This window comes from Stigmatopora nigra, chromosome 4 (genome assembly GCF_051989575.1).
Source record: "Stigmatopora nigra isolate UIUO_SnigA chromosome 4, RoL_Snig_1.1, whole genome shotgun sequence".
Lineage (NCBI taxonomy): Eukaryota > Metazoa > Chordata > Actinopteri > Syngnathiformes > Syngnathidae > Stigmatopora > Stigmatopora nigra.
In genome coordinates, this window is record NC_135511.1 from 3,169,687 (window position 1) to 3,193,751 (window position 24,065).

The 24,065-nt window shown below is 41.6% G+C and overlaps 1 protein-coding gene and 33 non-coding genes across 35 annotated transcripts in view; 1 reads left to right on the top strand and 33 right to left on the bottom strand.

Annotated features, from left to right (window-relative positions):
* LOC144195607 (netrin receptor UNC5C-like) overlaps nucleotides 1-24,065 on the top strand; it is a 207,426-nt gene that overhangs the window by 162,629 nt on the left and 20,732 nt on the right. For both annotated transcript variants that reach the window (XM_077715354.1, XM_077715355.1), the window contains 4 exons: nucleotides 1,975-2,166; nucleotides 4,743-4,843; nucleotides 9,383-9,518; nucleotides 9,597-9,684. In XM_077715354.1, coding sequence (XP_077571480.1) covers nucleotides 1,975-2,166; nucleotides 4,743-4,843; nucleotides 9,383-9,518; nucleotides 9,597-9,684 — 517 coding nt within the window. The remainder of the gene's footprint in view (nucleotides 1-1,974; nucleotides 2,167-4,742; nucleotides 4,844-9,382; nucleotides 9,519-9,596; nucleotides 9,685-24,065) is intronic.
* Nucleotides 14,111-14,182, bottom strand: trnac-gca (transfer RNA cysteine (anticodon GCA)). The gene has a single exon. It is a non-coding gene; the product is annotated as a tRNA-Cys (tRNA).
* Nucleotides 15,023-15,094, bottom strand: trnac-gca (transfer RNA cysteine (anticodon GCA)). The gene has a single exon. It is a non-coding gene; the product is annotated as a tRNA-Cys (tRNA).
* trnac-gca (transfer RNA cysteine (anticodon GCA)) lies at nucleotides 15,205-15,276 on the bottom strand. The gene has a single exon. It is a non-coding gene; the product is annotated as a tRNA-Cys (tRNA).
* On the bottom strand, nucleotides 15,567-15,643 carry trnac-gca (transfer RNA cysteine (anticodon GCA)). The gene has a single exon. It is a non-coding gene; the product is annotated as a tRNA-Cys (tRNA).
* trnac-gca (transfer RNA cysteine (anticodon GCA)) lies at nucleotides 15,755-15,826 on the bottom strand. Its single transcript has one exon. It is a non-coding gene; the product is annotated as a tRNA-Cys (tRNA).
* trnac-gca (transfer RNA cysteine (anticodon GCA)) lies at nucleotides 16,120-16,191 on the bottom strand. The gene has a single exon. It is a non-coding gene; the product is annotated as a tRNA-Cys (tRNA).
* Nucleotides 16,487-16,558, bottom strand: trnac-gca (transfer RNA cysteine (anticodon GCA)). Its single transcript has one exon. It is a non-coding gene; the product is annotated as a tRNA-Cys (tRNA).
* Nucleotides 16,670-16,741, bottom strand: trnac-gca (transfer RNA cysteine (anticodon GCA)). The gene has a single exon. It is a non-coding gene; the product is annotated as a tRNA-Cys (tRNA).
* trnac-gca (transfer RNA cysteine (anticodon GCA)) lies at nucleotides 16,851-16,922 on the bottom strand. Its single transcript has one exon. It is a non-coding gene; the product is annotated as a tRNA-Cys (tRNA).
* On the bottom strand, nucleotides 17,218-17,289 carry trnac-gca (transfer RNA cysteine (anticodon GCA)). Its single transcript has one exon. It is a non-coding gene; the product is annotated as a tRNA-Cys (tRNA).
* Nucleotides 17,401-17,472, bottom strand: trnac-gca (transfer RNA cysteine (anticodon GCA)). The gene has a single exon. It is a non-coding gene; the product is annotated as a tRNA-Cys (tRNA).
* trnac-gca (transfer RNA cysteine (anticodon GCA)) lies at nucleotides 17,582-17,653 on the bottom strand. Its single transcript has one exon. It is a non-coding gene; the product is annotated as a tRNA-Cys (tRNA).
* trnac-gca (transfer RNA cysteine (anticodon GCA)) lies at nucleotides 17,948-18,019 on the bottom strand. The gene has a single exon. It is a non-coding gene; the product is annotated as a tRNA-Cys (tRNA).
* trnac-gca (transfer RNA cysteine (anticodon GCA)) lies at nucleotides 18,130-18,201 on the bottom strand. Its single transcript has one exon. It is a non-coding gene; the product is annotated as a tRNA-Cys (tRNA).
* trnac-gca (transfer RNA cysteine (anticodon GCA)) lies at nucleotides 18,311-18,382 on the bottom strand. The gene has a single exon. It is a non-coding gene; the product is annotated as a tRNA-Cys (tRNA).
* On the bottom strand, nucleotides 18,678-18,749 carry trnac-gca (transfer RNA cysteine (anticodon GCA)). Its single transcript has one exon. It is a non-coding gene; the product is annotated as a tRNA-Cys (tRNA).
* trnac-gca (transfer RNA cysteine (anticodon GCA)) lies at nucleotides 18,861-18,932 on the bottom strand. Its single transcript has one exon. It is a non-coding gene; the product is annotated as a tRNA-Cys (tRNA).
* trnac-gca (transfer RNA cysteine (anticodon GCA)) lies at nucleotides 19,042-19,113 on the bottom strand. Its single transcript has one exon. It is a non-coding gene; the product is annotated as a tRNA-Cys (tRNA).
* On the bottom strand, nucleotides 19,409-19,480 carry trnac-gca (transfer RNA cysteine (anticodon GCA)). The gene has a single exon. It is a non-coding gene; the product is annotated as a tRNA-Cys (tRNA).
* trnac-gca (transfer RNA cysteine (anticodon GCA)) lies at nucleotides 19,592-19,663 on the bottom strand. The gene has a single exon. It is a non-coding gene; the product is annotated as a tRNA-Cys (tRNA).
* Nucleotides 19,773-19,844, bottom strand: trnac-gca (transfer RNA cysteine (anticodon GCA)). Its single transcript has one exon. It is a non-coding gene; the product is annotated as a tRNA-Cys (tRNA).
* trnac-gca (transfer RNA cysteine (anticodon GCA)) lies at nucleotides 20,140-20,211 on the bottom strand. The gene has a single exon. It is a non-coding gene; the product is annotated as a tRNA-Cys (tRNA).
* Nucleotides 20,688-20,759, bottom strand: trnac-gca (transfer RNA cysteine (anticodon GCA)). The gene has a single exon. It is a non-coding gene; the product is annotated as a tRNA-Cys (tRNA).
* trnac-gca (transfer RNA cysteine (anticodon GCA)) lies at nucleotides 21,049-21,125 on the bottom strand. Its single transcript has one exon. It is a non-coding gene; the product is annotated as a tRNA-Cys (tRNA).
* On the bottom strand, nucleotides 21,237-21,308 carry trnac-gca (transfer RNA cysteine (anticodon GCA)). Its single transcript has one exon. It is a non-coding gene; the product is annotated as a tRNA-Cys (tRNA).
* trnac-gca (transfer RNA cysteine (anticodon GCA)) lies at nucleotides 21,969-22,041 on the bottom strand. Its single transcript has one exon. It is a non-coding gene; the product is annotated as a tRNA-Cys (tRNA).
* trnac-gca (transfer RNA cysteine (anticodon GCA)) lies at nucleotides 22,152-22,223 on the bottom strand. The gene has a single exon. It is a non-coding gene; the product is annotated as a tRNA-Cys (tRNA).
* trnac-gca (transfer RNA cysteine (anticodon GCA)) lies at nucleotides 22,335-22,406 on the bottom strand. The gene has a single exon. It is a non-coding gene; the product is annotated as a tRNA-Cys (tRNA).
* Nucleotides 22,883-22,954, bottom strand: trnac-gca (transfer RNA cysteine (anticodon GCA)). The gene has a single exon. It is a non-coding gene; the product is annotated as a tRNA-Cys (tRNA).
* On the bottom strand, nucleotides 23,250-23,321 carry trnay-gua (transfer RNA tyrosine (anticodon GUA)). Its single transcript has one exon. It is a non-coding gene; the product is annotated as a tRNA-Tyr (tRNA).
* On the bottom strand, nucleotides 23,433-23,504 carry trnac-gca (transfer RNA cysteine (anticodon GCA)). Its single transcript has one exon. It is a non-coding gene; the product is annotated as a tRNA-Cys (tRNA).
* Nucleotides 23,614-23,685, bottom strand: trnac-gca (transfer RNA cysteine (anticodon GCA)). Its single transcript has one exon. It is a non-coding gene; the product is annotated as a tRNA-Cys (tRNA).
* trnac-gca (transfer RNA cysteine (anticodon GCA)) lies at nucleotides 23,981-24,052 on the bottom strand. Its single transcript has one exon. It is a non-coding gene; the product is annotated as a tRNA-Cys (tRNA).

Here is a 24,065-nt window from a genome sequence, read left to right on the forward strand (position 1 = left end):
GCAAGAAGTTGCACAATACCACCTGAAATCTATCAATAATTATTACTTGGATATATAATTAGTGCAAACCAACATCAGCTGGTTTAGAGCAGATTGACAAACAGGTTGTTTTATCAACCAGTGGTCAAACAAAACACATTTTCAGATGCGTAAAGCAAAGAGCTCTCTGGAAAACATTCGCAAACTGATTGCTGGATGAAACTTTTTACTTGTAGCACCCAAGTGAAGAATTGAGAGTTTTCTTTATTTTCATATGAAAATGGTTTGAAGTTTTTGGGGCTTTACTGCGAGAAGTAACAGCGACATCTATAGGTAAAATTAAGTTACAGCAGCTTTGATATTTGACCAAAGCACTCACATAGTTTCAAAATGTAAAATATGCATTAAAAAATCCTTACAATATGCATGTTTGTAACGAGGTGGTCTCCTAATGCCTAAAATTTAGATATCAAATCCGAGACTGGATTTAATCTTACACCAAAACGAATGAGAAATTTGAGTTGCTTCTACAAGTCTTCATTGAGTTTACCTGGCAGCACATAGCATTATATGTTCGTGCATAAGAATTATTCTTACATAAACGCATAATATTTCTATGCTATGTTTGTAGATGTGATCAAACAATGCTATAGTGTAATTTTAAATTCAAATGAACCGCCGCATGTCAACTTTAAACGGACGTAGCTGTCATTATTTAGAAAAAGCTGACGTTTGAAGCATTTTCGGGACGAATGAAGCTTTGGTTGTTATGTGACAGGTGCTGTTTGATAAAAGCTCTGACATTTTTTTCAAAACAGGGAGGTTCATTGGAGTGACACAAAGGAAAAATGCAAAATTGCCTTTCGAATGGTTTCAAATAGGTTTGTAATCTGTTGAAATGGTCCGGTTAATTTCCTGTCTTTAATCCATGCGAGCGAGCATTTCACAAAAAAAAAAAGTGAACCAAAAGATATTCGGGATTTAAAGCAAAAATATCTGGGCCATAACTACGTTTTAACCGAGTCTCTCTTATTGAGTTTAATACATTTCCCCAGTGTCAATGCACTTAATTCCATATACTAATCATTATTTTTGGACTCAAATATTGGGAATTATTTTTATGTTTATTTGACCTAGAAATGTAATTTAAATTGCAACTTTGGAAATAACTGCAATAATAAAATGTATTCAATAAATATTTTATCCAGTATTGATTAAATAAAATAACTGACCTAATATTAAATATTCAAAATATATACATTACAAAAAATATTTAAACAATTTCACTTTAAAAGATAAAATTAATAAGGATGACAATCACATTAATTAATATTGCATTCTGAGAGAGCAGTGCTCATATTCAATTTAGCCACGTGACCTATAATCTTTGACCTCACGACCCCAAAATTCAATCACATCATATTTTCATATTTTAATACACAATTTTGATCATAATACATTTATTAATTATTCAGTAACCTATACAAACATTCATTCTTTCATTCATGTTCTCTACCACTTATCCTCACAAGGTTTGTGGGGATTGCTGGAGCATATCCGAGCTGACTTCGGGCACCAGATGGGGGACACCCTGAATTGGTGGCCAACCAATCGCAGGGCACAAGGAGAGAGACAACCATTCATGCTCCCACTCATACCTTGACACAATTTAGAGTGTTCAAGCAACCCACATGCATGCTTTTTGGGATGTGGGAGGAAAACCCGCACAAGCTCTGGAAGAACATGCAAAACTCTACACAGTGAGGTCCAACCTGGTATCAAACTCTCGACCCCAGAACTGTGAGGGCAACACCCTAACCTCACACCCGCCAGGCCACCTGAATACAAACATAACAATTTAATTTTGGACTTGTGAACTTATGAGCCCAAAATGGAAACACCTTTTCCAGGTTCTCAGTATTTTGACACGTTCCTTTGGCTGTCTAATAACATTTTGAGTTCAGGTGTACATAATCTTTTCTTGCTCCCCTCCAGCGGCTCCGAGCACGGACGATGTGGCTCTCTATGTGGGCGTGGTCATTGCTGTCATCATGTGCCTCGTCATCTCTGTCATCGTGGCGCTCTTCGTGTACCGCAAGACACACCAGGACTTCGACTCGGACATAATCGACACATCGGCGCTCAATGGGGGCTTCCAGTCCGTCAACATAAAAACTGCCAGATCAGGTACACTAAAATTTCATCATATTCCAATGCCATTAACGCAGATAGCTATCCATTCCATATGGAATGAATGAGGCTTCCATCGATCAACGAGTTTGTCAAAAATAGATGTTCAATCATTTGAATTAGTAAACCCGACAGCAAATGAAGGAATGGTAAGATACACACAATCGTCAATGGCAACCAATGAATTATCCTTGTCAGGTAATTTGAACTCCATCCAACACCAGTTTAGATCAACTGAAAAATTAAACAGGCATCACAAGTATCTTAACATACACTGTGCATTAAACTACAAAATACATTTTTCTTCTCATCTCATTTTTTGAGAGCCTATCCCAACTGATTTTTAGCCAGCGGCAGGGGGACACCCTGAATTGGTGGCCAGCCAACCGATTGCAGGGTACAAGGAGACAAACAACCATTCATGCCCACACTCAAACCTAGGGGTTGTGTAGTGTTCAATCAGCCCACTATACATGTCTTTGGAATGTGGGAGGAAAACAGAGTACCTAGAAAAAACCCACACATGCCCAGAGAGAACATGCAAATCCACACAGGTGAACTGAGCCGGGATATGAACCCAGGTTACCCACTGTGAGGCTGGCGCGCTAACCACTCAGCCGCCTATCTTATTTTTCCAAAAAAAGCTGTCAGCTCAATGCTAAGATGCCATTGATGCGCTGATGACAATTGGCAATGCACCGCCGTATTTAATTTAAAAAACAATCAATATTCCCACAAGCTGGCATATGAACCGTAGTATGCTGCCAACAACTTATGGAATGAGAGCAGTCTAATTATGAACACAAGCACATTTTTGATACACACACATGCACACAACCATTCATCAAACATGTATGCGACTTATCTTACGCGCATTTATGTGCTCCTAATTGAAAATACACAAGGGTGTATCTTTTTTTAAGATTAATTTTGCAAATATAAGAAACATGCATTTTTTTCAAACAGAGCTGGTCATACAGGCTGGGGGTCGTGTACCGTCCTGGTTGTGCTCCCTCAACAGAAGAAATAGCGTCTGACAGTTTTGCTATGGTTGTGTTGTGTTATTCAAAACAAGGATTTTTTTCTTCTTTTATTATGAATGTGATATTTTAATTAAGTTACATTATGGCACACAGCAAGGACATTACACAACACAGCAGCCTGTGTGATGGGCTGTAGGGGAGAGAGACATCTAAATGTTGTTTATTATTGTTGTTGTTGTTGTTTTTAGAATGTCAGTCAAGCACTCGTGATGTCTTTCCTGGTTCCTTGGTTACCTGTGTGGAGTTTGCATGTTCTCCCCAAGCCTGTGTGGGTTTTTTCTCGGTACTCTGGTTTCCTTCCACATTCCAAAAAACATGCATGATGTGGCTGATTGGACACTCTAAATTGCCCCTAGGTATGGGTTAGGGTTACCCTTGTGCCCTGCGATCGGCTCCCCACAAATTAATTTTTGAAGTTGTTTTTTTTTAATAATTTCTTTTTTTTAAATTATTTATGTGTTTTTGCTCAGGCATATACTGTTAATAATTTTTGTAACTATAAGAATAATTATAGTGTTTACAACATATTCACATTTTCAAAAAATGTATATTCCAATTATTTCATTCATATTATTTCACATTATTCATAGATTCTTTTTACTGTCCATTGCACATTTCTGCGTGCAATAATTTGGTCCCAAATAGGGATCTATAAAATACTATTATTGTCCCTCGAGCTGCAAGTTTGAGAAGATTATTATTCTATTTATTTATTTTCTTTTATGTATCCTATTCCATTTGGTTAAAAAAAAGAAAAACAAAATAAAATAATTGGTGCATGAAAGGGTTATTGGTGTTGATCCACATTATAAAGAACCAGTAATGTTAATAGGAAAATTTAAAAAATAATGACTTGAGTATCTTTATTTTACCTAGTGTGGCATTTTATCAAGTTAAAAGATTTAGGTGTGCCGACATATTTTATTCCTTTTTTTTTTTGCCTAGTCCCTTTGGTACACATGCTAATCTGATTTCGAATGAGCACGTTAGTGCAGACTCTTTTTATTTCAGAGTATCTGTTTTGCATTGCAGATGTGGATTTATTTGAGTATGGAAGTCAGCTCATGATACACGGACATGCATCATGTTTACATTCGTCACTTGGGAGGCATCAGGAAGGAGCTGTGTAAAATCACACATGGGGAGATTTCCGCATTTCAAATATTTCTTGCCAATACTATCTGGCTTTTTTTTAAATGTGGTGAAACATTGGCTACCACTGACAGTACTGGACCCCAAATGTCTTTTGAGTGGGAGTGCCAATAGTAATTGCATGCAGTCAATATAAGTTACTAAATTAAAAGGATTTGGGGGGGGGGGGGGGGGGGGGTCATGCAAATTAATCAGCATACTCATATCACATGGTAATATCATCACACTGTTCCATTTCTCTGTTCCGGAATGTATTTTCCTCATGTTCTTATATATTTTACAACTGTGGTGCTACATATGAAGTTTTCCTTCTCTCATAGTGTTTATAGTGTCAAATCTTGCTTTTAAAGATTTATTTGACCAATTTTCCTTTCTTAGATCCGCTTCCCAACCTGAAAATCAAAGTGTACAACTCCTCCGGCCTAGTGACATCGCAGGACGACCTCAGAGGCGACTTTACATCCAAACTCTCCCCCAAGGTCAGGCTTTCATCTATTTAGCTTTCATTGACATCGATATAGATATCTAATTCATTTCAACTGGGGGAAAATGGTTGTGAATGCCCCTCCCAGTCAAAATGAATTGGAGGTCAGTGGCAAGCAAGGAGTTATTATTACTCCTGAGCCAAAACTTTTAAGGCTCTACTATGCCATAATAATACACCATAAAGCACAGGTCTCAAACATGGCACTTAGAGACCAAATCTGGCCCTGAAATGGTGTCCTGCTGCCATTTACTTGATATCAATGTGAAAGGTTTGTGGGGAGCATTTTTTTTAAACAATGAAATAGCGGCCCAGTTGAGTCAGCTAAACTGATAGCATTACCGGAAGAGTATAACTTAACGCAAAATATGGAGGTTATTTTTTCTTTACAAACGGTTAATATACTTGTGTGAGGGTGCGTGTGTGTTTCAATGTGTCACAGTTTTTCCGTTATTGCATTATTGGCAAACAAAGAGTTAATCACAGCCACTCGCATGGCAGTCGCTCATGCTGACTGACTTGGGCGACAAACGGCGGCAAATGAACTTCCAAAACAAATTTCTATTTGTAGATGTGTAGCGCGCATATCTAATATGTTAATGACCTATATCCTTTGGGAATGATTATTGCTGATAAGACAGCAAAACGGGGTGAACCACCAAAATGCCCTACTGGGGGTGGTGGTTTCCACCTGTGATGAAAATTTACGGGCTACTGATGTATCGGTAAACGACCCAAATAGAAAGACTAGTGGTTAGCGCATCAACCTTACGGTTCTAAGATCTACCAATGAAAGCAGGGTGGATCAAGAGTGTGGAGTATTCTTGGTGTCCTTGAGAATTTGTGGGTTTTCTCCGGGTACTCTAGTTTTCTCCCACAAACTAAAATTATGGATGCTAGACTGGTTCAACACTCTAAATTCCCCTTAATATGAGTGTGAGCGTGAATGTTTGTCTATCTTCTTGTATTTTTGATTGGCTGGCCACCGAGATATAATCAATCAATTAGATATGAAGGTGGGAAAGGATTTGGAAATGTGAAATAGATTTCTGAAATCGCCAATAAGCCACTTTTCAGGGATGGCAGCGACCAATTATGGGAAAAATATAAATTTTGTCAAATTAATTTTTTTGACGAGACTTATTCGACGCGCTAAATTGTCCCTAGGTATGGGTGTGACTGTGAATGGTTGTCCGTATCCTTCTGCCCTACGATCGTCTGGCCACCAATTCAGGGTGTCCCCCGCTTCTGGCCCAGAGTCAGCTGGGATAGGCTCCAGCACACCCCTGCAACCTTAATGAAGAAATATACTAAAATTCTAATATAAATCTTTAGAAAAGTTTGTCAACGGTTAGCCACAGAGAGTGTGCTTGCCAAAGTCAAATTGTATCTTTTGAGCCTCGTAATCTTATATTACAAATATTTTTCCCCTTTATTCTTAAAAAAAAAACACAAGTTTAGAAACACCTCGGTACCATAAGAGACACCGAGCAGGAGAGACAACTGGGGTAGGACACAACAGGTGGCAATCAATCACAAGACATGCCAGGTTGGGGAAAAAGACAAGACTATAAAATCCAAACGCAACACCCCAAAAACCAACACCTAAGATATTTTTTAAATAAAGCATTTAGTCAATACTTAAATATGTGTTTGGGGTTTAAAGAGATTAATTTAGTGCCTTATCGACACAGTTCTGGCGTCGGAAATTCGACCTCAGGTTGGTCCTCACTGTGTGGAATTTGGATGTTCTCCTCACAAATTCCCCAAAAAAGGATGCAGGTTAGGCTGGTGGAACACTCTAAATTGACCCTGAGTTTGAGTGTGGTTGTCCATCTCTTTGTGCCCTGCGATTGGCTGGTCACCGATTCAGGGTGTCCCCGCCGCCTGGAATGTGGCAGGACCTGGCACCCGGGACGCTTGTTTGACATGAAATTTAGAAATTTGTACTATTGTCACTATTTGGAACATTTTTGTGGAATGTTTGATGTGGGCCACATTTTTTATTTGCTAGAAAATGTCATCAATGGCAATTCATGGGGGATGGATACCTATCACTGTCGATGGCAGAAATAAAGTTAATCAAAATTAAAAATGAAGTAAAACAACATCCTCAACTCACTCGTGCATTTGCTGCAATGCAGAATTAAACGACGGCAGAATCCTAATTGCTTATTTTACATGTCAGTGCTCACATTTAGAGTTGAATTGCAAAGCAGATCATGTTTTGTTTTTGAAGCACTTTTTAGCCTACGGTGATTTGAGATTTTCCTTCTTTCAGCTGAGCCTGGTGGCACTGCTCCCAGGCACTGCGCTCAGCTTCCTACCACCGCGTCTCAAGAAAGCATTTGCAACAAAAAAGGCGGGGGGGGGGGGGGGGGGGGTTTGTGTGGAAACAAACTCTGGAAGCCCTATTCTTGAATGGGGTCCTTTTAGTCCAGTACTCCATTTTATTTCATTTAATTTTATTTGTACTTATATGTGTGAAATACACATGTTCAGGGTCAGTTTTTATTATTAAGACGACAGAAAAAGAAGAAAATATTACAATTTTAATAAATAAATGGATAATCATTTAATAAAATTATATGAAATAGATAAAGCAACAGACATCACACAAACAGTTTGATAAAATAAAACACTAAATAGATAATAAGAATAATCATTCTGTCATGATCATGATATTATGTTAATATAAATATCTTTTTTAAATACAAGAAAAAAAATATTTTTTTGCATTGAGGGAAGTCAATTACATAATCGTGTACAACTAAAAAAATTGAACGCAATTAACGAATATGTTTTTGAAGGAATTTAATGAATAAATTTTTTAAATTGCCCTGATTTGAATTTTGAAACACATTAAGTAATTAAAACAATTAATTTGGTAAAAAGAATATTTAAATCGTGTCACTATGGAAAGCATTATTCATGGTGCATTGAACAGATATTTTTTTTAAATAGAAAAAATGTGTCATTGGTGTCCCTGGAAAAGAATGCGTTAAAATCTTAAAAAGAAAAAATACCCAGGGAAATGATGAAGCTGCCTTATAGGTGCGGGCACGATTCCCGCTGGTGGCGGGAGGATTCTGAGTATGTGTGGTTGTCTGTCTCTCTGTGTGCCCTATGGCTGACTGACGATCAGGGTGTAGTCTGCCTTTTTTCAGCTGGGATAGGCCCAAGTAACCCCCTCAACCCTTACGAGGATGCCCGGTATGGAAGATGAATGAATGAAAATGGTGCACAGAATATTAAAGAAAAAAACATTCATATATAATAAAAAAGCCACCCGATGGTGCAGTGGTTCTACTGCCTGACTTTGGTGAGGGTAGTCTGGGTTCAATTCCCACACAGTGGCAGTGTGAGTGGCTGACTGTCTCTCTGTGTACCCTACGAATGACTGGCGAACAGTCCGCGGGCAGCATTAACGTCAACTCAGTTTCACGTGGGCCGGACCATTTTAAATATAATATTTAGATTTGTTTTTTTTTTTAAATGGATTAAAAGAACTGGATAAAAAGCCCTGAATATTCAGTTTTTTATAGATCAAAAACAATGTTTATTTTAGTTTTTTTTATATATTTTTAGATTTTACAAAATGATTTTTGAACTAAAAACACAGAGAAAATGGATTCAAAAATTACAATTATTGATTTAAAAGGGGAAAATCAGGAAATTTAATATACATTGATATTCTCATTTTAATTTGATCCTAAAACAGAAAGTCGGCACTCATGATTTACTTTCCCGGGCCACACAAAATGATGCGGCGGGCCAGATTTGGTCCCCGGGCCGCCACTTTGACACCCGTGGTCTAGAGTGTAGTCTGCCTTTCGCCCAAACGCAGTTGCGTTAGGCTCCAGAAACCCCGGCAACTCTTTCAAGGATGGGCGGTATGAATGGATATAATAAAAAATAAGCACATTAAATAAAGTAGTAGTATAAGCAGTATAAAATGAATAAATGAATAAAAAATAATGAATACTAATGAGAAGTGAGATATAATAAATATGAACATGAAACAATTGCAAGCAGCCTGGTGGAGCGAGTGGTTAGCATGTCGGCCACACGGCTCTGGGATGCTGGGTTCAAATCCAGGTCACGCGTGGAGTTTGCATGTTCTGTGTGGGTTTCCTTCGGGTACTCCGGATTCTTCCCACATTCCAAAAACATGCATTGTAGCCTGATTGGACACTCTAAATTGCCCTTACGTATAGGTGTGAGTGTGCATGATTCTCTGTCTCCTTGTACCATGCGATCGACTGGCAACTGATTCAGGGTGTTGTCCCCCGCATCTGGCCCAGAGTCAGCTGGGCTAGGCTCCAGCACACCCCTGCAACCCTAATGAGGATAAATTAGTTCAGAAAATGAGATGAGATAATTGCCTATGCTAACTAAGTTGAAAATTCATGACAAATGACAGAATTTTATTAAATATGAATGTTTTTTTTTAATAATGAGCAAGTTTTAATTTTTTTTATGATTTAGCAACTCTCTATTGATGCTGACGTAACATTCAATTTTGTTTTCCCAGTTAACCCATTCCCTGCTGGACAACAGTGACACGATGAACCTTCGAAACCAGAGCTTGGCTCGCACTCGAGACCCATCGTGCACCGCTCACGGATCCTTCAACAACCAGGGAGGACACCTCATTGTGCCCAACTCCGGTAGCAAGAATATCCAACTTTCCAGCGCCTGGGTCTGGGTGACCTCAATTAACTGGCACTTCTCCCCCCGTTTACCAGGAGTGAGTCTGCTGGTTCCGGCGGGCGCCGTCCCTCAGGGCCGGGTCTACGAGATGTACGTGACGGTGCACAGAAAAGACAGCTCCAGGCAAGTCTTGACACTTTCCATACTCTTTCCAGGCTTTTGGCTGCATGTGGTTCTGCTGTTCTCCTTTGTGGCATATTAATTTAGTTTTGTTGAACTCAGTGGTGGTCTGTGCATTTTCTCGTAGCGCCTTCAACGAATCAAATCAATCCAACCCTCAAAAACTATTTTATGGCTATAAAACCTTGTGTGCGGTCGATTGGTCGCCGGTATTTTTGTCGCTGTCTTTTGGTCACCCAGACGGCGACAACGGACGACCAGAGGACCGGCGACCAAAAGACCGGCGACAAAACAAGGTAAAACAACACGGTCTACACATCAATAAAAGCCAACAATGGCCATGAGCAGTTTCACTGAGCCGACGTGTGCGTGTATAAGAGTTTGTATGTACCTGCGCCGTCCCTTTAAGAAGTTACATCAGTCAGGGTCTTAACAAGTTAAATGAAAATTGGCTAAAATCCACTCCCTAGCAGCATTTAGTGATTGAATACAAACACAGGAGCTTTCCAGATATCAGAACTTGGCCCACAATTGTTATATTATTTAGGAATTTCTTCCTTCTTTTATATCGCCATCAAAGCTAATGCAGAAAGGCAAACCTGTTCTGTCATATTTCTGGTAAAGTCCGTCTTGAAAATGGCTTTAAATCAACACACCAATATATTTACTTGTGCAGCTAGCTCCATATACAGTTTGGTAGCTCTGGCTAACCACTACCCAATCATAGTTGGTGAAAGCGATGACGTATCCCTACGCCTGCGAGAAGGCAATGACGTATCCCTACGCCTGCAATAAGGCAATGACGTATCCCTACGCTTGCGAGAAGGCAATGATGTATCCCTACGCCTGCGACAAGGCATTGTGGTGTTGCCAACTCGAAATCTGATTGGTTAAAGCAGTGCTTCTCAATTATTTTCTGTTAGGCCCCCCCTAGCAAGAAGAAAGCTTTTTGCGCCTCCCCCCACTCCTCACCGTGACTATAAATAAAATCATTTTATAAAATTGTTATAAGTACAACATTTTATCCTTATTAACATTATATAAAAGGAAAAAAAGAAATATAGTCAAACTTACAAAGAATAACTTTATTAAATCTTGTTTTAAGTCTGCAACAGAAAAGATTTTAAGTGCATCAATGCCTGAAATAAAAAAATAAATGAGAGCGCCACTGCCAGCTACTGTAGTGGATGCGCAATTACACTTTACACTAGTACGGCCAAATAAAATCCTGTTCCCCAGGGTTACACGCGCCCCCCCAGGTATCGCACCACGCCCCCCCAAGGGGGCGCGCCCCACTATTTGAGAAGCACTGGGTTAAAGCAACAGTCTTATCGACGCGTGTTTAATGCAGCAGAGCCTGCAGAACTGATTGTGAAGGCCTTGAGGCAGATTTCTGACTCTGGTAACAAATAATGGCTGAAATGTGATTGGTTAAATGCTTCAATATGAAAACACACATGGAAGCAGTGCAACCAGGGGGGAACGCAATGAAAAGAAACTAACAGACAATTGGGAATTATTTAATAAGTATTGATGGACAAAATATAATAATATATGATTCAGATATTTCTTAGGCCAGCAGAGAAGGCCTTGAAGGCCTGAATGGCCGTCACTGGTTGAACTTATTGTTTATCATTGCATTGGGAGGACTTCCTCATCAAATGAATTGAGCAGCTATTGTTGTTTAGCGTAAATTAACAACAACAAAATTGGGAAATCCTAAATTTAAACCTGGTGTAAAATAATATATATTGTCGATAATTTATATTTATATATGCATAAAGTTTGATGCCAGAGGCGATTCCAAGGATTACTGTTCTCACTGCCAGGTCCTTTAATCCTCTTCTCAAAAAGCCAGTGCGTGACTAACACTTTGTGGCACGCTGGAGAGAAAAGGTATTGATATTCCGACAGCATAGCGGCTGTACATTTTAGCAAGTGTTTTACGAGAGTTCACAAAGTAGTGACAAGGTAAAGAATGTCTTTTCTCAAACTTGGCATTCTCTGCACTACATAGTGTTCTTAGATTCTTAAATTCACATTCATTCTTTGCCAACCAAATACTTGAAATGGATTGGGCGTCAACTATTGATAACCTCATTTAATTTTTTGGTGGACGGATTGAAATAAGCCACATCAATTATTTATGACTGCTACTTTATGTACTTGGTTCTCTGTTTTTTTAACCTTTGTGTTCATGATAACTCAACAACTAAATGGATTATTATCAAACCTGAATAATATGTTTGTAATATCAAACAGAAGGGGTCATAGAGGTTAGAAACGGAATTACAGAAAAACAGATAAGACTAACGCATTTTTGTAGGCTAGGTCACATGATGAGTGGAGAAAGGGTCAAAGATCACAGAGGTCAGAAGAGGAATTGAATGCCTACTCTACCAAATGTTTTGATTTTGGCTGCTTAGGCAGTAGCCTGCTCTCTCAAGTGTGATTTTTGGTTTGTATTTATATTAGCAAATCTTTTTAGGTTTCATTCATTCAATCACTTTTGAACCGCTTAAAGGTAAAAAGACAAAAAATATTTAACACAATAAAAACGACACAATCGTTTTTATTCATCTTCCATTGAAGGACCAGTTCATTAATCCCATTTTTTGTTGAAAGCGAATGTATGTACTTATGATGAAAACAAAGCTTTCAAGTCAATTCAATTCCCTGACTGGTGCCAATTTTTGGCTGGGATAGGCTCTAGCACCCCCTTTGATCCTTGTGGGGGATAAACGCTATTGAAAATGAATGAATGAATAGTAAATTGTATTTTAATTTGCATTTTTACCTTGTCCCTGCATTTACATGTTTAATGTTCACATTATACTTTTTCGTGTTTAGACTACTACAAGAAAAGAAGAAAAAAACAAAAACAAATGATGTGTTAACTAATCCTATTTAGAAATGTATAGGTAACGATTGGGTATTTGGCTTTAGGGCTCTCCTTCATTTATGGACTATAACCACTTGTCCCTTATTTATCCAGCTAAGTCAGAAAAAAATGCCAATGGGCCTGAGACAACATAGTAAAACAAAGTCATTTGCAAACTGTTTTCTTTGCTAACCCTCAATGCAAGAAACTCTTTTTGCTAATTAAAAAAAAAATATGCGCATCATCACATTGTGTTGCTTTACATAACCCAAAATGTATTGGCCGCATATGTGGATGTCAGGTGTCAGAATCATTATTTTTTCACATTGTTATCATTGGGTGCCATTGACAGCGCTTGAACATGCATTCATTTGGTCCTTCCTTTCAAAGTCAATTGGATATCTAGCTCCGTCAGTGGCACTATAGCATGAGCTATCACTGCCATTTCTCTCAGTTTAAATTAACTGGACTCCTACTGTTGTCAATGTCTACGTTCAATCATTAGCCCCTCCCAGTCAAAAGGTATTGGACCTCTAGCAACGTCAATGGTTAAAGACCATAAGGTTTTGTCAAATTTTATTCCAGTCCCTGTAGATTAAACAGCAACCTCTGCGTTGTTGGTGGAAAACTAACTGTGTTACAGTTTGCCTACTTGATGGAATGTTTATTTTATCGTCTTTTTCTCAAAACCTTCATGAGTCATTAATGAGGTCTGGCGGCTGAATCGATAATGCTGCCGAGGATTAGTGCCGCTTCAAGCGGCCCAAAAGACATATTGAGATGAAAAAAGACTGGATTAAAGAGTGAGATGTGACTTGAAGCAGCAGGGTAGAGGTAAATTCGGGCAGAAAAAAATTGTTCCGTCCCGACCCAACCCTGCCCGGCAATTCAACTTGATTTGCAGGCTTGAGCCCAAAGCAATAACCAAATTTAATATTTCATTTGTGAGGACTCAGGACTCAAGACCCGAGTCGGTAGGAGGGGGGGTGATTTATGATAACAGATTAAATAAAGCCTGTCTTTTGTAACTTAAATTAAACAAGACTATATAAACATTTACATCTTTTATTTGATAATATAGATGTTTTTGATGATTTAAACGGTTTAAATGCCTGCTCAGCGTCCATGTAACCCAAATTTTAGGACCCTCATGCAAAAGACATGGCATGAAGAGAAGTGATTAGCGGGAACCCAGAGTTGAACTGTGGATCTATCTATCTGCAGTCAAACACTCTGCCACTGAGCTATACCCCCTATTTTGTGATTGGCATCTTTGTGGGTATTGGACATAAATATTTGGGAAATCCATGTAAACCAAATTTTAGGACCCTCCTGGAAAAAAACATGGCATTGAAGAGAAGTGGCTAGGAGCACCCAGAGTTGAACTGAAGACCTCTTGACCAACAGTCAAATGTTCTACCACTGAGTTACAATCCCTTGCTAGTGGTGATCATCTTTTTGGGTATTGGTTATAAATATTTGGAAATCCATGGAACCCAAATTTTAGGACCCTCCTGCAAAAAAACATGGCATTGGAGAGAAGTGGCTAGGGAGCACCCAGAGTTGAACTGAGGACCTCTTGATCTGCAGTCAAATGCTCTGCCACTGAGCTATACCCCCTTGCTAGGGTTGGGCATCTTTGTGGTTATTGGACATAAATATTTGGGAAATCCATGGAACCCAAATTTAAGGACCCTCCTGGAAAAACAAGGCATTGAAGAGGCTAGGGGGCACCCAGAGTTGACCTGTGGGCCTCTTGATCTGCAGTCAAATGCTCTGCCACTGAGCTAAAACCCCATGTCTATAAAGTGCATCATTGTGGGTATTGAATATAAATATTTGGGAAATCCATGTAAACCAAATTTTAGGACCCTCCTGCAAATGACATGGCGTTGCAGAGAACTGGTTAAGGGGCACCCAGAGTTGAAATACAGACCTCTTGTTCTGCAGTCAAATTCTTCTACCACTGAGCCATACCCCCTTGTCAATACCACGCATCTTTGTGGGTGTTGAACAGAAATATTTGTGAAATCCATGTAACCCAAATTTTAAGAACCACCCTTTAAAAAAAACATGGCATTGAAGAGAAGTGGTAAGGGGGCACACAGAGTAGGAATGAGGACCTCTTATTCTGCAGTCAAATATTCTACCACTGAGCTACAATCCCTTGCTAGTGGTTGGCATCTTTGTGGGTATTGGACAGAAATATTTGGGAAATCCATGGAACCCAAATTTTAGGACCCTCCTGCAAAAAGCATGGCATTGAAGAGAAGTAGCTAGGGGGCAACCAGAGTTGAACTGGGGACCTCTTAATCTGCAGTCAAATGCTCTGCCACTGAGTTATACCCCCTTGTCTGTGTTTGGCATCTTTGTGGGTATGGACATAAATATTTGGGAAATCCATGGAACCCAAATTTTAGTACCCTCCTGCAAAAGACAAGGCATTGAAGAGAAGTGGTTAGGGGGCACCCAGAGTTGAACTGGGGACCTCTTGATCTGCAGTCAAATGCTCTGCCACTGAGCTATACCCCCTTGCCTGTGTTTGGCATCTTTGTGGGTATTGTACACAAATATTTTGGAAATCCATGTAAACCAAATATTAGGACCCTCCTGCAAAAGACATGGCTTGAAGAGAAGTGGTTAGGGGGCACCCAGAGTTGAACTGGGTACCTCTTGATTTGCAGTCAAATGCTCTGCCACTGAGATATACCCCCTCGTCTGTGTATGGTAACTTTGTGGGTATTGGACAGAAATATTTGGGAAATCCATGTAACCCAAATTTTAGTACCCTCCTGCAAAAGACAAGGCATTGAAGAGAAGTGGTTAGGGGGCACCCAGAGTTAAACTACGGACCCCTCGATCTGCAATCAATTTCTCTCCCACTGAGCCATACCCCTTTGTCAATGATGGGTATCTTTGTGGTGTGTTGAACGTAAATATTTGTGAAATCCATGTAACCGAAATTTTAGGACCACCCTGCAAAAAACATGGCACTGAAGAAAAGTGGCTATGGGGCACCCAGTGTTGAACTGGGGACCTCTTGATCTGCAGTCAAATGCTCTGCCACTGAGCTATGCCCCCTTATCGGTGGATGGCATCTTTGTGGGTATTGGACATAAATATTTGGGAAATCCATGGAACCCAAATTTTAGTACCCTCCTGCAAAAGACAAGGCATTGAAGAGAAGTTGGAAGGGGGCACCCAGAGTTGAACTGGGGACCTCTTGATCTGCAGTCAAATGCTCTGCCACTGAGCTATACCCACTTGTCTGTGCTTGGCATCTTTGTGGGTATTGGACATAAATATTTGGGAAATCCATGGAACCCAAATTTTAGTACCCTCCTGCAAAAGACAAGGCATTGAAGAGAAGTGGTTAGGGGGCACCCAGAGTTGAACTGTGGACCACTTGATCTGCAGTAAAATGCTCTACCACTGAGCTATACCCATTAGTTGGCGAAGGGCATCTTTGTGGGTATTGGACATAAATATTTGGGAAATCCATGGAACCCAAATTTCAGGACCCTCCTGAAAAAGACATGGCATGAAGAGAGGTAGTAAGGGGGCACCTAGAGTTGAACTGAGGACCTCTTGATCTGCAGTCAAAGGCTCTGCCACTGAGCTATACCCCCTTGTCTGTGTTTGGCATCTTTGTGGGTATTGGACATAAATATTTGAGAAATCCATGTAACCCAAATTTTAGTACCCTCCTGCAAAAGACCAGGCATTGAAGAGAAGTGGTTAGGGGGCACCCAGAGTTGAACTGTGGACCCCATGATCAGCAGTCAAATTCTCTACCACTGAGCCATACCCCTTTGTCAATGATGGGTATCTTTGTGGGTGTTGAACGTAAATATTTGTGAAATCCATGTAACCGAAATTTTAGGACCACCCTGCAAAAAAACATGGCACTGAAGAGAAGTGGCTAGGGGGCACCCAGAGTTGAACTGGGGACCTCTTGATCTGCAGTCAAATGCTCTGCCACTGAGCTATACCCCCTTGTCTGCATTTGGCATCTTTGTGGGTATTGGACAGAAATATTTGGGAAATCCATGGAACCCAAATTTTAGTACCCTCCTGCAAAAGTCAAGGCATTGAAGAGAAGTGGTTAGGGGGCACCCAGAGTAGAACTGGGGACCTCTTGATCTGCAGTCAAATGCTCTGCCACTGAGCTATACCCCCTTGTCTGACTTGCCATCTTTGTGGGTATTGTACATAAATATTTTGGAAATCCATGTAAACCAAATATTAGGACCCTCCTGCAAAAGACATGCCATGAAGAGAAGTGGTTAGGGGGCACCCAGAGTTGAACTGGGGACCTCTTGATCTGCAGTCAAATGCTCTGCCACTGAGCTATACCCCCTTGTCTGTATTTGGCATCTTTGTGGGTATTGGACATAAATATTTGGGAAATCCATGTAACCCAAATTTTAGTACCCTTCTGCAAAAGACAAGGTATTGAAGAGAAGTGGTTAGGGGGCACCCAGAGTTGAACTGTGGACCCCATGATCAGCAGTCAAATTCTCTACCACTGAGCCATACCCCTTTGTCAATGATGGGTATCTTTGTGGGTGTTGAACGTAAATATTTGTGAAATCCATGTAACCGAAATTTTAGAACCACCCTGCAAAAAAACATGGCACTGAAGAGAAGTGGCTAGGGGGCACCCAGAGTTGAACTGGGGACCTCTTGATCTGCAGTCAAATGCTCTGCCACTGAGCTATACCCCCTTGTCTGCATTTGGCATCTTTGTGGGTATTGGACATAAATATTTGGGAAATCCATGGAACCCAAATTTTAGTACCCTCCTTCAAAAGACAAGGCATTGAAGAGAAGTGGTTAGGGGGCACCCAGAGTAGAACTGGGGACCTCTTGATCTGCAGTCAAATGCTCTGCCACTGAGCTATACCCCCTTGTCTGTCATGCCATCTTTGTGGGTATTGTACAGAAATATTTTGGAAATCCATGTAAACCAAATATTAGGACCCTCCTGCAAAAGACATGGCATGAAGAGAAGTGGTTAGGGGGCACCCAGAGTTGAACTGGGGACCTCTTGATCTGCAGTCAAATGCTCTGCCACTGAGCTATACCCCCTTGTCTGTGTTTGGCATCTTTGTGGGTATTGGACATAAATATTTGGGAAATCCATGTAACCCAAATTTTAGTACCCTCCTGCAAAAGACAAGGCATTGAAGAGAAGTGGTTAGGGGGCACCCAGAGTTGAACTGTGGACCCCATGATCAGCAGTCAAATTCTCTACCACTGAGCCATACCCCTTTGTCAATGATGGGTATCTTTGTGGGTGTTGAACGTAAATATTTGTGAAATCCATGTAACCGAAATTTTAGGACCACCCTGCAAAAAACATGGCACTGAAGAGGAGTGGGTAGGGGGCACCCAGAGTTGAACTGGGGACCTCTTGATCTGCAATCAAATGCTCTGCCACTGAGCTATACCCCTTGTCTGCATTTGGCATCTTTGTGGGTATTGGACAGAAATATTTGGGAAATCCATGGAACCCAAATTTTAGTACCCTCCTGCAAAAGACAAGGCATTGAAGAGAAGTGGTTAGGGGGCACCCAGAGTAGAACTGGGGACCTCTTGATCTGCAGTCAAATGCTCTGCCACTGAGCTATACCCCCTTGTCTGTCTTGCCATCTTTGTGGGTATTGTACAGAAATATTTTGGAAATCCATGTAAACCAAATATTAGGACCCTCCTGCAAAAGACGTGGCATGAAGAGAAGTGGTTAGGGGGCACCCAGAGTTGAACTGGGGACCTCTTGATCTGCAGTCAAATGCTCTGCCACTGAGCTATACCCCCTTGTCTGTGTTTGGCATCTTTGTGGGTATTGGACATAAATATTTGGGAAATCCATGTAACCCAAATTTTAGTACCCTCCTGCAAAAGACAAGGCATTGAAGAGAAGTGGTTAGGGGGCACCCAGAGTTGAACTGTGGACCCCATGATCAGCAGTCAAATTCTCTACCACTGAGCCATACCCCTTTGTCAATGATGGGTATCTTTGTGGGTGTTGAACGTAAATATTTGTGAAATCCATGTAACCGAAATTTTAGGACCACCCTGCAAAAAAACATGGCACTGAAGAGAAGTGGCTAGGGGGCACCCAGAGTTGAACTGGGGACCTCTTGATCTGCAGTCAAATGCTCTGCCACTGAGATATACCCCCTTGTCTGCATTTGGCATCTTTGTGGGTATTGGACAGAAATATTTGGGAAATCCATGGAACCCAAATTTTAGTACCCTCCTGCAAAAGACAAGGCATTGAAGAGAAGTGGTTAGGGGGCACCCAGAGTAGAACTGGGGACCTCTTGATCTGCAGTCAAATGCTCTGCCACTGAGCTATACCCCCTTGTCTGTCTTGCCATCTTTGTGGGTATTGTACAGAAATATTTTGGAAATCCATGTAAACCAAATATTAGGACCCTCCTGCAAAAGACATGGCATGAAGAGAAGTGGTTAGGGGGCACCCAGAGTTGAACTGGGGACCTCTTGATCTGCAGTCAAATGCTCTGCCACTGAGCTATACCCCCTTGTCTGTGTTTGGCATCTTTGTGGGTATTGGACATAAATATTTGGGAAATCCATGTAACCCAAATTTTAGTACCCTCCTGCAAAAGACAAGGCATTGAAGAGAAGTGGTTAGGGGGCACCCAGAGTTGAACTGGGGACCCCATGATCAGCAGTCAAATTCTCTACCACTGAGCCATACCCCTTTGTCAATGATGGGTATCTTTGTGGGTGTTGAACGTAAATATTTGTGAAATCCATGTAACCGAAATTTTAGGACCACCCTGCAAAAAAACATGGCACTGAAGAGAAGTGGCTAGGGGGCACCCAGAGTTGAACTGGGGACCTCTTGATCTGCAGTCAAATGCTCTGCCACTGAGCTATACCCCCTTGCCTGTGTTTGGCATCTTTGTGGGTATTGGACAGAAATATTTGGGAAATCCATGGAACCCAAATTTTAGTACCCTCCTGCAAAAGACAAGGCATTGAAGAGAAGTGGTTAGGGGGCACCCAGAGTAGAACTGGGGACCTCTTGATCTGCAGTCAAATGCTCTGCCACTGAGCTATACCCCCTTGTCTGTCTTGCCATCTTTGTGGGTATTGTACAGAAATATTTTGGAAATCCATGTAAACCAAATATTAGGACCCTCCTGCAAAAGACATGGCATGAAGAGAAGTGGTTAGGGGGCACCCAGAGTCGAACTGGGGACCTCTTGATCTGCAGTCAAATGCTCTGCCACTGAGCTATACCCCCTTGTCTGTGTTTGGCATCTTTGTGGGTATTGGACATAAATATTTGGGAAATCCATGTAACCCAAATTTTAGTACCCTCCTGCAAAAGACAAGGCATTGAAGAGAAGTGATTAGGGGGCACCCAGAGTTGAACTGTGGACCTCATGATCAGCAGTCAAATTCTCTACCACTGAGCCATACCCCTTTGTCAATGATGGGTATCTTTGTGGGTGTTGAACGTAAATATTTGTGAAATCCATGTAACCGAAATTTTAGGACCACCCTGCAAAAAAACATGGCACTGAAGAGAAGTGGCTAGGGGGCACCCAGAGTTGAACTGGGGACCTCTTGATCTGCAGTCAAATGCTCTGCCACTGAGCTATACCCACTTGTCTGCGTTTGGCATCTTTGTGGGTATTGGACAGAAATATTTGGGAAATCCATGGAACCCAAATTTCAGGACCCTCCTGCAAAAGACATGGCATGAAGAGAAGTGGTAAGGGGGGGCCTAGAGTTGAACTGGGGACCTCTTGATCTGCAGTCAAATGCTCTACCACTTAGCTATACCCCCTTGCTGTTGTTGGCCATCTTTGTGGGTATTGTACATAAATATTTGGGAAATCCATGTAAACCAAATTTTAGGACCCTCCTGCAAAAGACATGACATTGAAGAGAAGTGGTTAGGGGGAACCCAGAGTTGAACTGTGGTTCACTTGATCTGCAGTAAAATGCTCTACCACTGAGCTATACCCATTAGTTGGGGATGGGGCATCTTTGTGGGTATTGGACAAAAATATTTGGGAAATCCATGGAACCCAAATTTCAGGACCCTCCTGCAAAAGACATGGCATCAAGAGAAGTGATAAGGGGGCACCTAGAGTTGAACTGGGGACCTTTTGATCTGCAGTCAAATGCTCTACCACTGAGCTATAACCCCTTGCTAATGTTGGCCATCTTTGTGGGTATTGGACATAAATATTTGGGAAATCCATGTAAACCAAATTTTAGGACCCTCCTGCAAAAGACTTGACATTGAAGAGAAGAGGTTAGGGGGCACCCAGAGTTAAACTACGGACCCCTCGATCTGCAATCAAATTCTCTCCCACTGAGCCATACCCCTTTGTCAATGATGGGTATCTTTGTGGGTGTTGAACGTAAATATTTGTGAAATCCATGTAACCGAAATTTTAGGACCACCCTGCAAAAAACATGGCACTGAAGAGAAGTGGCTATGGGGCACCCAGTGTTGAACTGGGGACCTCTTGATCTGCAGACAAATGCTCTGCCACTGAGCTATGCCCCCTTATCTGTGAATGGCATCTTTGTGGGTATTGGACAGAAATATTTGGGAAATCCATGGAACCCAAATTTTAGTACCCTCCTGCAAAAGACAAGGCATTGAAGAGAAGTTGGAAGGGGGCACCCAGAGTTGAACTGGGGACCTCTTGATCTGCAGTCAAATGCTCTGCCGCTGAGCTATACCCCCTTGTCTGTGCTTGGCATCTTTGTGGGTATTGGACATAAATATTTGGGAAATCCATGGAACCCAAATTTTAGTACCCCCCTGCAAAAGACAAGGCATTGAAGAGAAGTGGTTAGGGGGCACCCAGAGTTGAACTGTGGACCACTTGATCTGCAGTAAAATGCTCTACCACTGAGCTATACCCATTAGTTGGCGATGGGCATCTTTGTGGGTATTGGACATAAATATTTGGGAAATCCATGGAACCCAAATTTCAGGACCCTCCTGAAAAAGACATGGCATGAAGAGAGGTAGTAAGGGGGCATCTAGAGTTGAACTGAAGACCTCTTGATCTGCAGTCAAATGCTCTACCACTGAGCTATACCCCTTTGCTAGTGTTGGTCATCTTTGTGGGTATTAGACATATATATTTGGGAAATCCATGTAAACCAAATTTTAGGACCCTCCTGCAAAAGACATGACATTGAAGAGACGTAGTTAGGGGGCAACCAGAGTTGAACTACAGACCTCTTGATCTGCAGTCAAATTCTCTACCACTGAGCCATACCCCTTTGTCAATGATGGGTATCTTTGTGGGTGTTGAACGTAAATATTTGTGAAATCCATGTAACCCAAATTTTAGGACCACCCTGCAAAAAAACATGGCACTGAAGAGAGGTGGTTAGGGGGCACCCAGAGTTGAACTGGGGACCTCTTGATCTGCAGTCAAACTCTCTGCCACTGAGCTATTACCCCCTTGTCCAAGTTTGGCATCTTTGTGGATATTGGACATAAATATTTTGGAAATCCATGTAAACCAAATTTTAGGACCCTCCTGCAAAAGACATGGCATGAAGAGAAGTGGCTAGGGGGCACCCAGAGTTGAACTGGGGACCTCTTGATCTGCAGTCAAATGCTCTACCACTGAGCTATACCCCCTTGCTAGTGATTGCCATCTTTGTGGGTATTGGGCATAAATATTTTGGAAATCCATGTAAACCAACTTTTAGGACCCTCCTGCAAAAAACATGGCATTGAAGAGAAGTGGCGAGGGGGCACCCAGAGTTGAACTGGGGACCTCTTGATCTGCAGTCAAATGCTCTACCACTGAGCTATACCCCCTTGCTAGTGACGGCCATCTTTGTGGGTATTGGGCATAAATAATTTGGAAATCCATGTAAACCAAATTTTAGTACCCTCCTGCAAAAGACAAGGCATTGAAGAGAAGTGGTTAGGGGGCACCCAGAGTTGAACTGGAGACCATTTGATCTGCAGTCAAAGGCTCTGCCACTGAGCTATACCCACTTGTCTGTGTTTGGCATCTTTGTGGGTATTGGACATAAATATTTGGGAAATCCATGTAAACCAAATTTTAGTACCCTCCTGCAAAAGACATGACATTGAAGAGAAGTGGTTAGGGGGCACCCAGAGTTGAACTGTGGACCACTTGATCTGCAGTAAAATGCTCTACCACTGAGCAATACCCATTAGTGGGGGATGGGCATCTTTGTGGGTATTGGACATAAATATTTGGGAAATCCATGGAACCCAAATTTCAGGACCCTCCTGCAAAAGACATGGCATGAAGAGAAGTGGTAAGGGGGCACCTAGAGTTGAACTGGGGACCTCTTGATCTGCGGTCAAATGCTCAACCACTGAGCTATACCCCCTTGCTAGTGTTGGCCATCTTTGTGGGTATTGGACATAAATATTTGGGAAATCCATGCAAAGCAAATTTTAGGACCCTCCTGCAAAAGACATGACATTGAAGAGAAGAGGTTAGGGGGCACCCAGAGTTGAACTACGGACCCCATGATCAGCAGTCAAATTCTCTACCACTGAGCCATACCCCTTTGTCAATGATGGGTATCTTTGTGGGTGTTGAACGTAAATATTTGTGAAATCCATGTAACCGAAATTTTAGGACCACCCTGCAAAAAAACATGGCACTGAAGAGAAGTGGCTAGGGGGCACCCAGAGTTGAACTGGAGACCTCTTGATCTACAGTCAAATGCTCTGCCACTGAGATATACCCCCTTGTCTGCATTTGGCATCTTTGTGGGTATTGGACAGAAATATTTGGGAAATCCATGGAACCCAAATTTTAGTACCCTCCTGCAAAAGACAAGGCATTGAAGAGAAGTGGTTAGGGGGCACCCAGAGTAGAACTGGGGACCTCTTGATCTGCAGTCAAATGCTCTGCCACTGAGCTATACCCCCTTGTCTGTCTTGCCATCTTTGTGGGTATTGTACAGAAATATTTTGGAAATCCATGTAAACCAAATATTAGGACCCTCCTGCAAAAGACATGGCATGAAGAGAAGTGGTTAGGGGGCACCCAGAGTTGAACTGGGGACCTCTTGATCTGCAGTCAAATGCTCTGCCACTGAGCTATACCCCCTTGTCTGTGTTTGGCATCTTTGTGGGTATTGGACATAAATATTTGGGAAATCCATGTAACCCAAATTTTAGTACCCTCCTGCAAAAGACAAGGCATTGAAGAGAAGTGGTTAGGGGGCACCCAGAGTTGAACTGGGGACCCCATGATCAGCAGTCAAATTCTCTACCACTGAGCCATACCCCTTTGTCAATGATGGGTATCTTTGTGGGTGTTGAACGTAAATATTTGTGAAATCCATGTAACCGAAATTTTAGGACCACCCTGCAAAAAAACATGGCACTGAAGAGAAGTGGCTAGGGGGCACCCAGAGTTGAACTGGGGACCTCTTGATCTGCAGTCAAATGCTCTGCCACTGAGCTATACCCCCTTGCCTGTGTTTG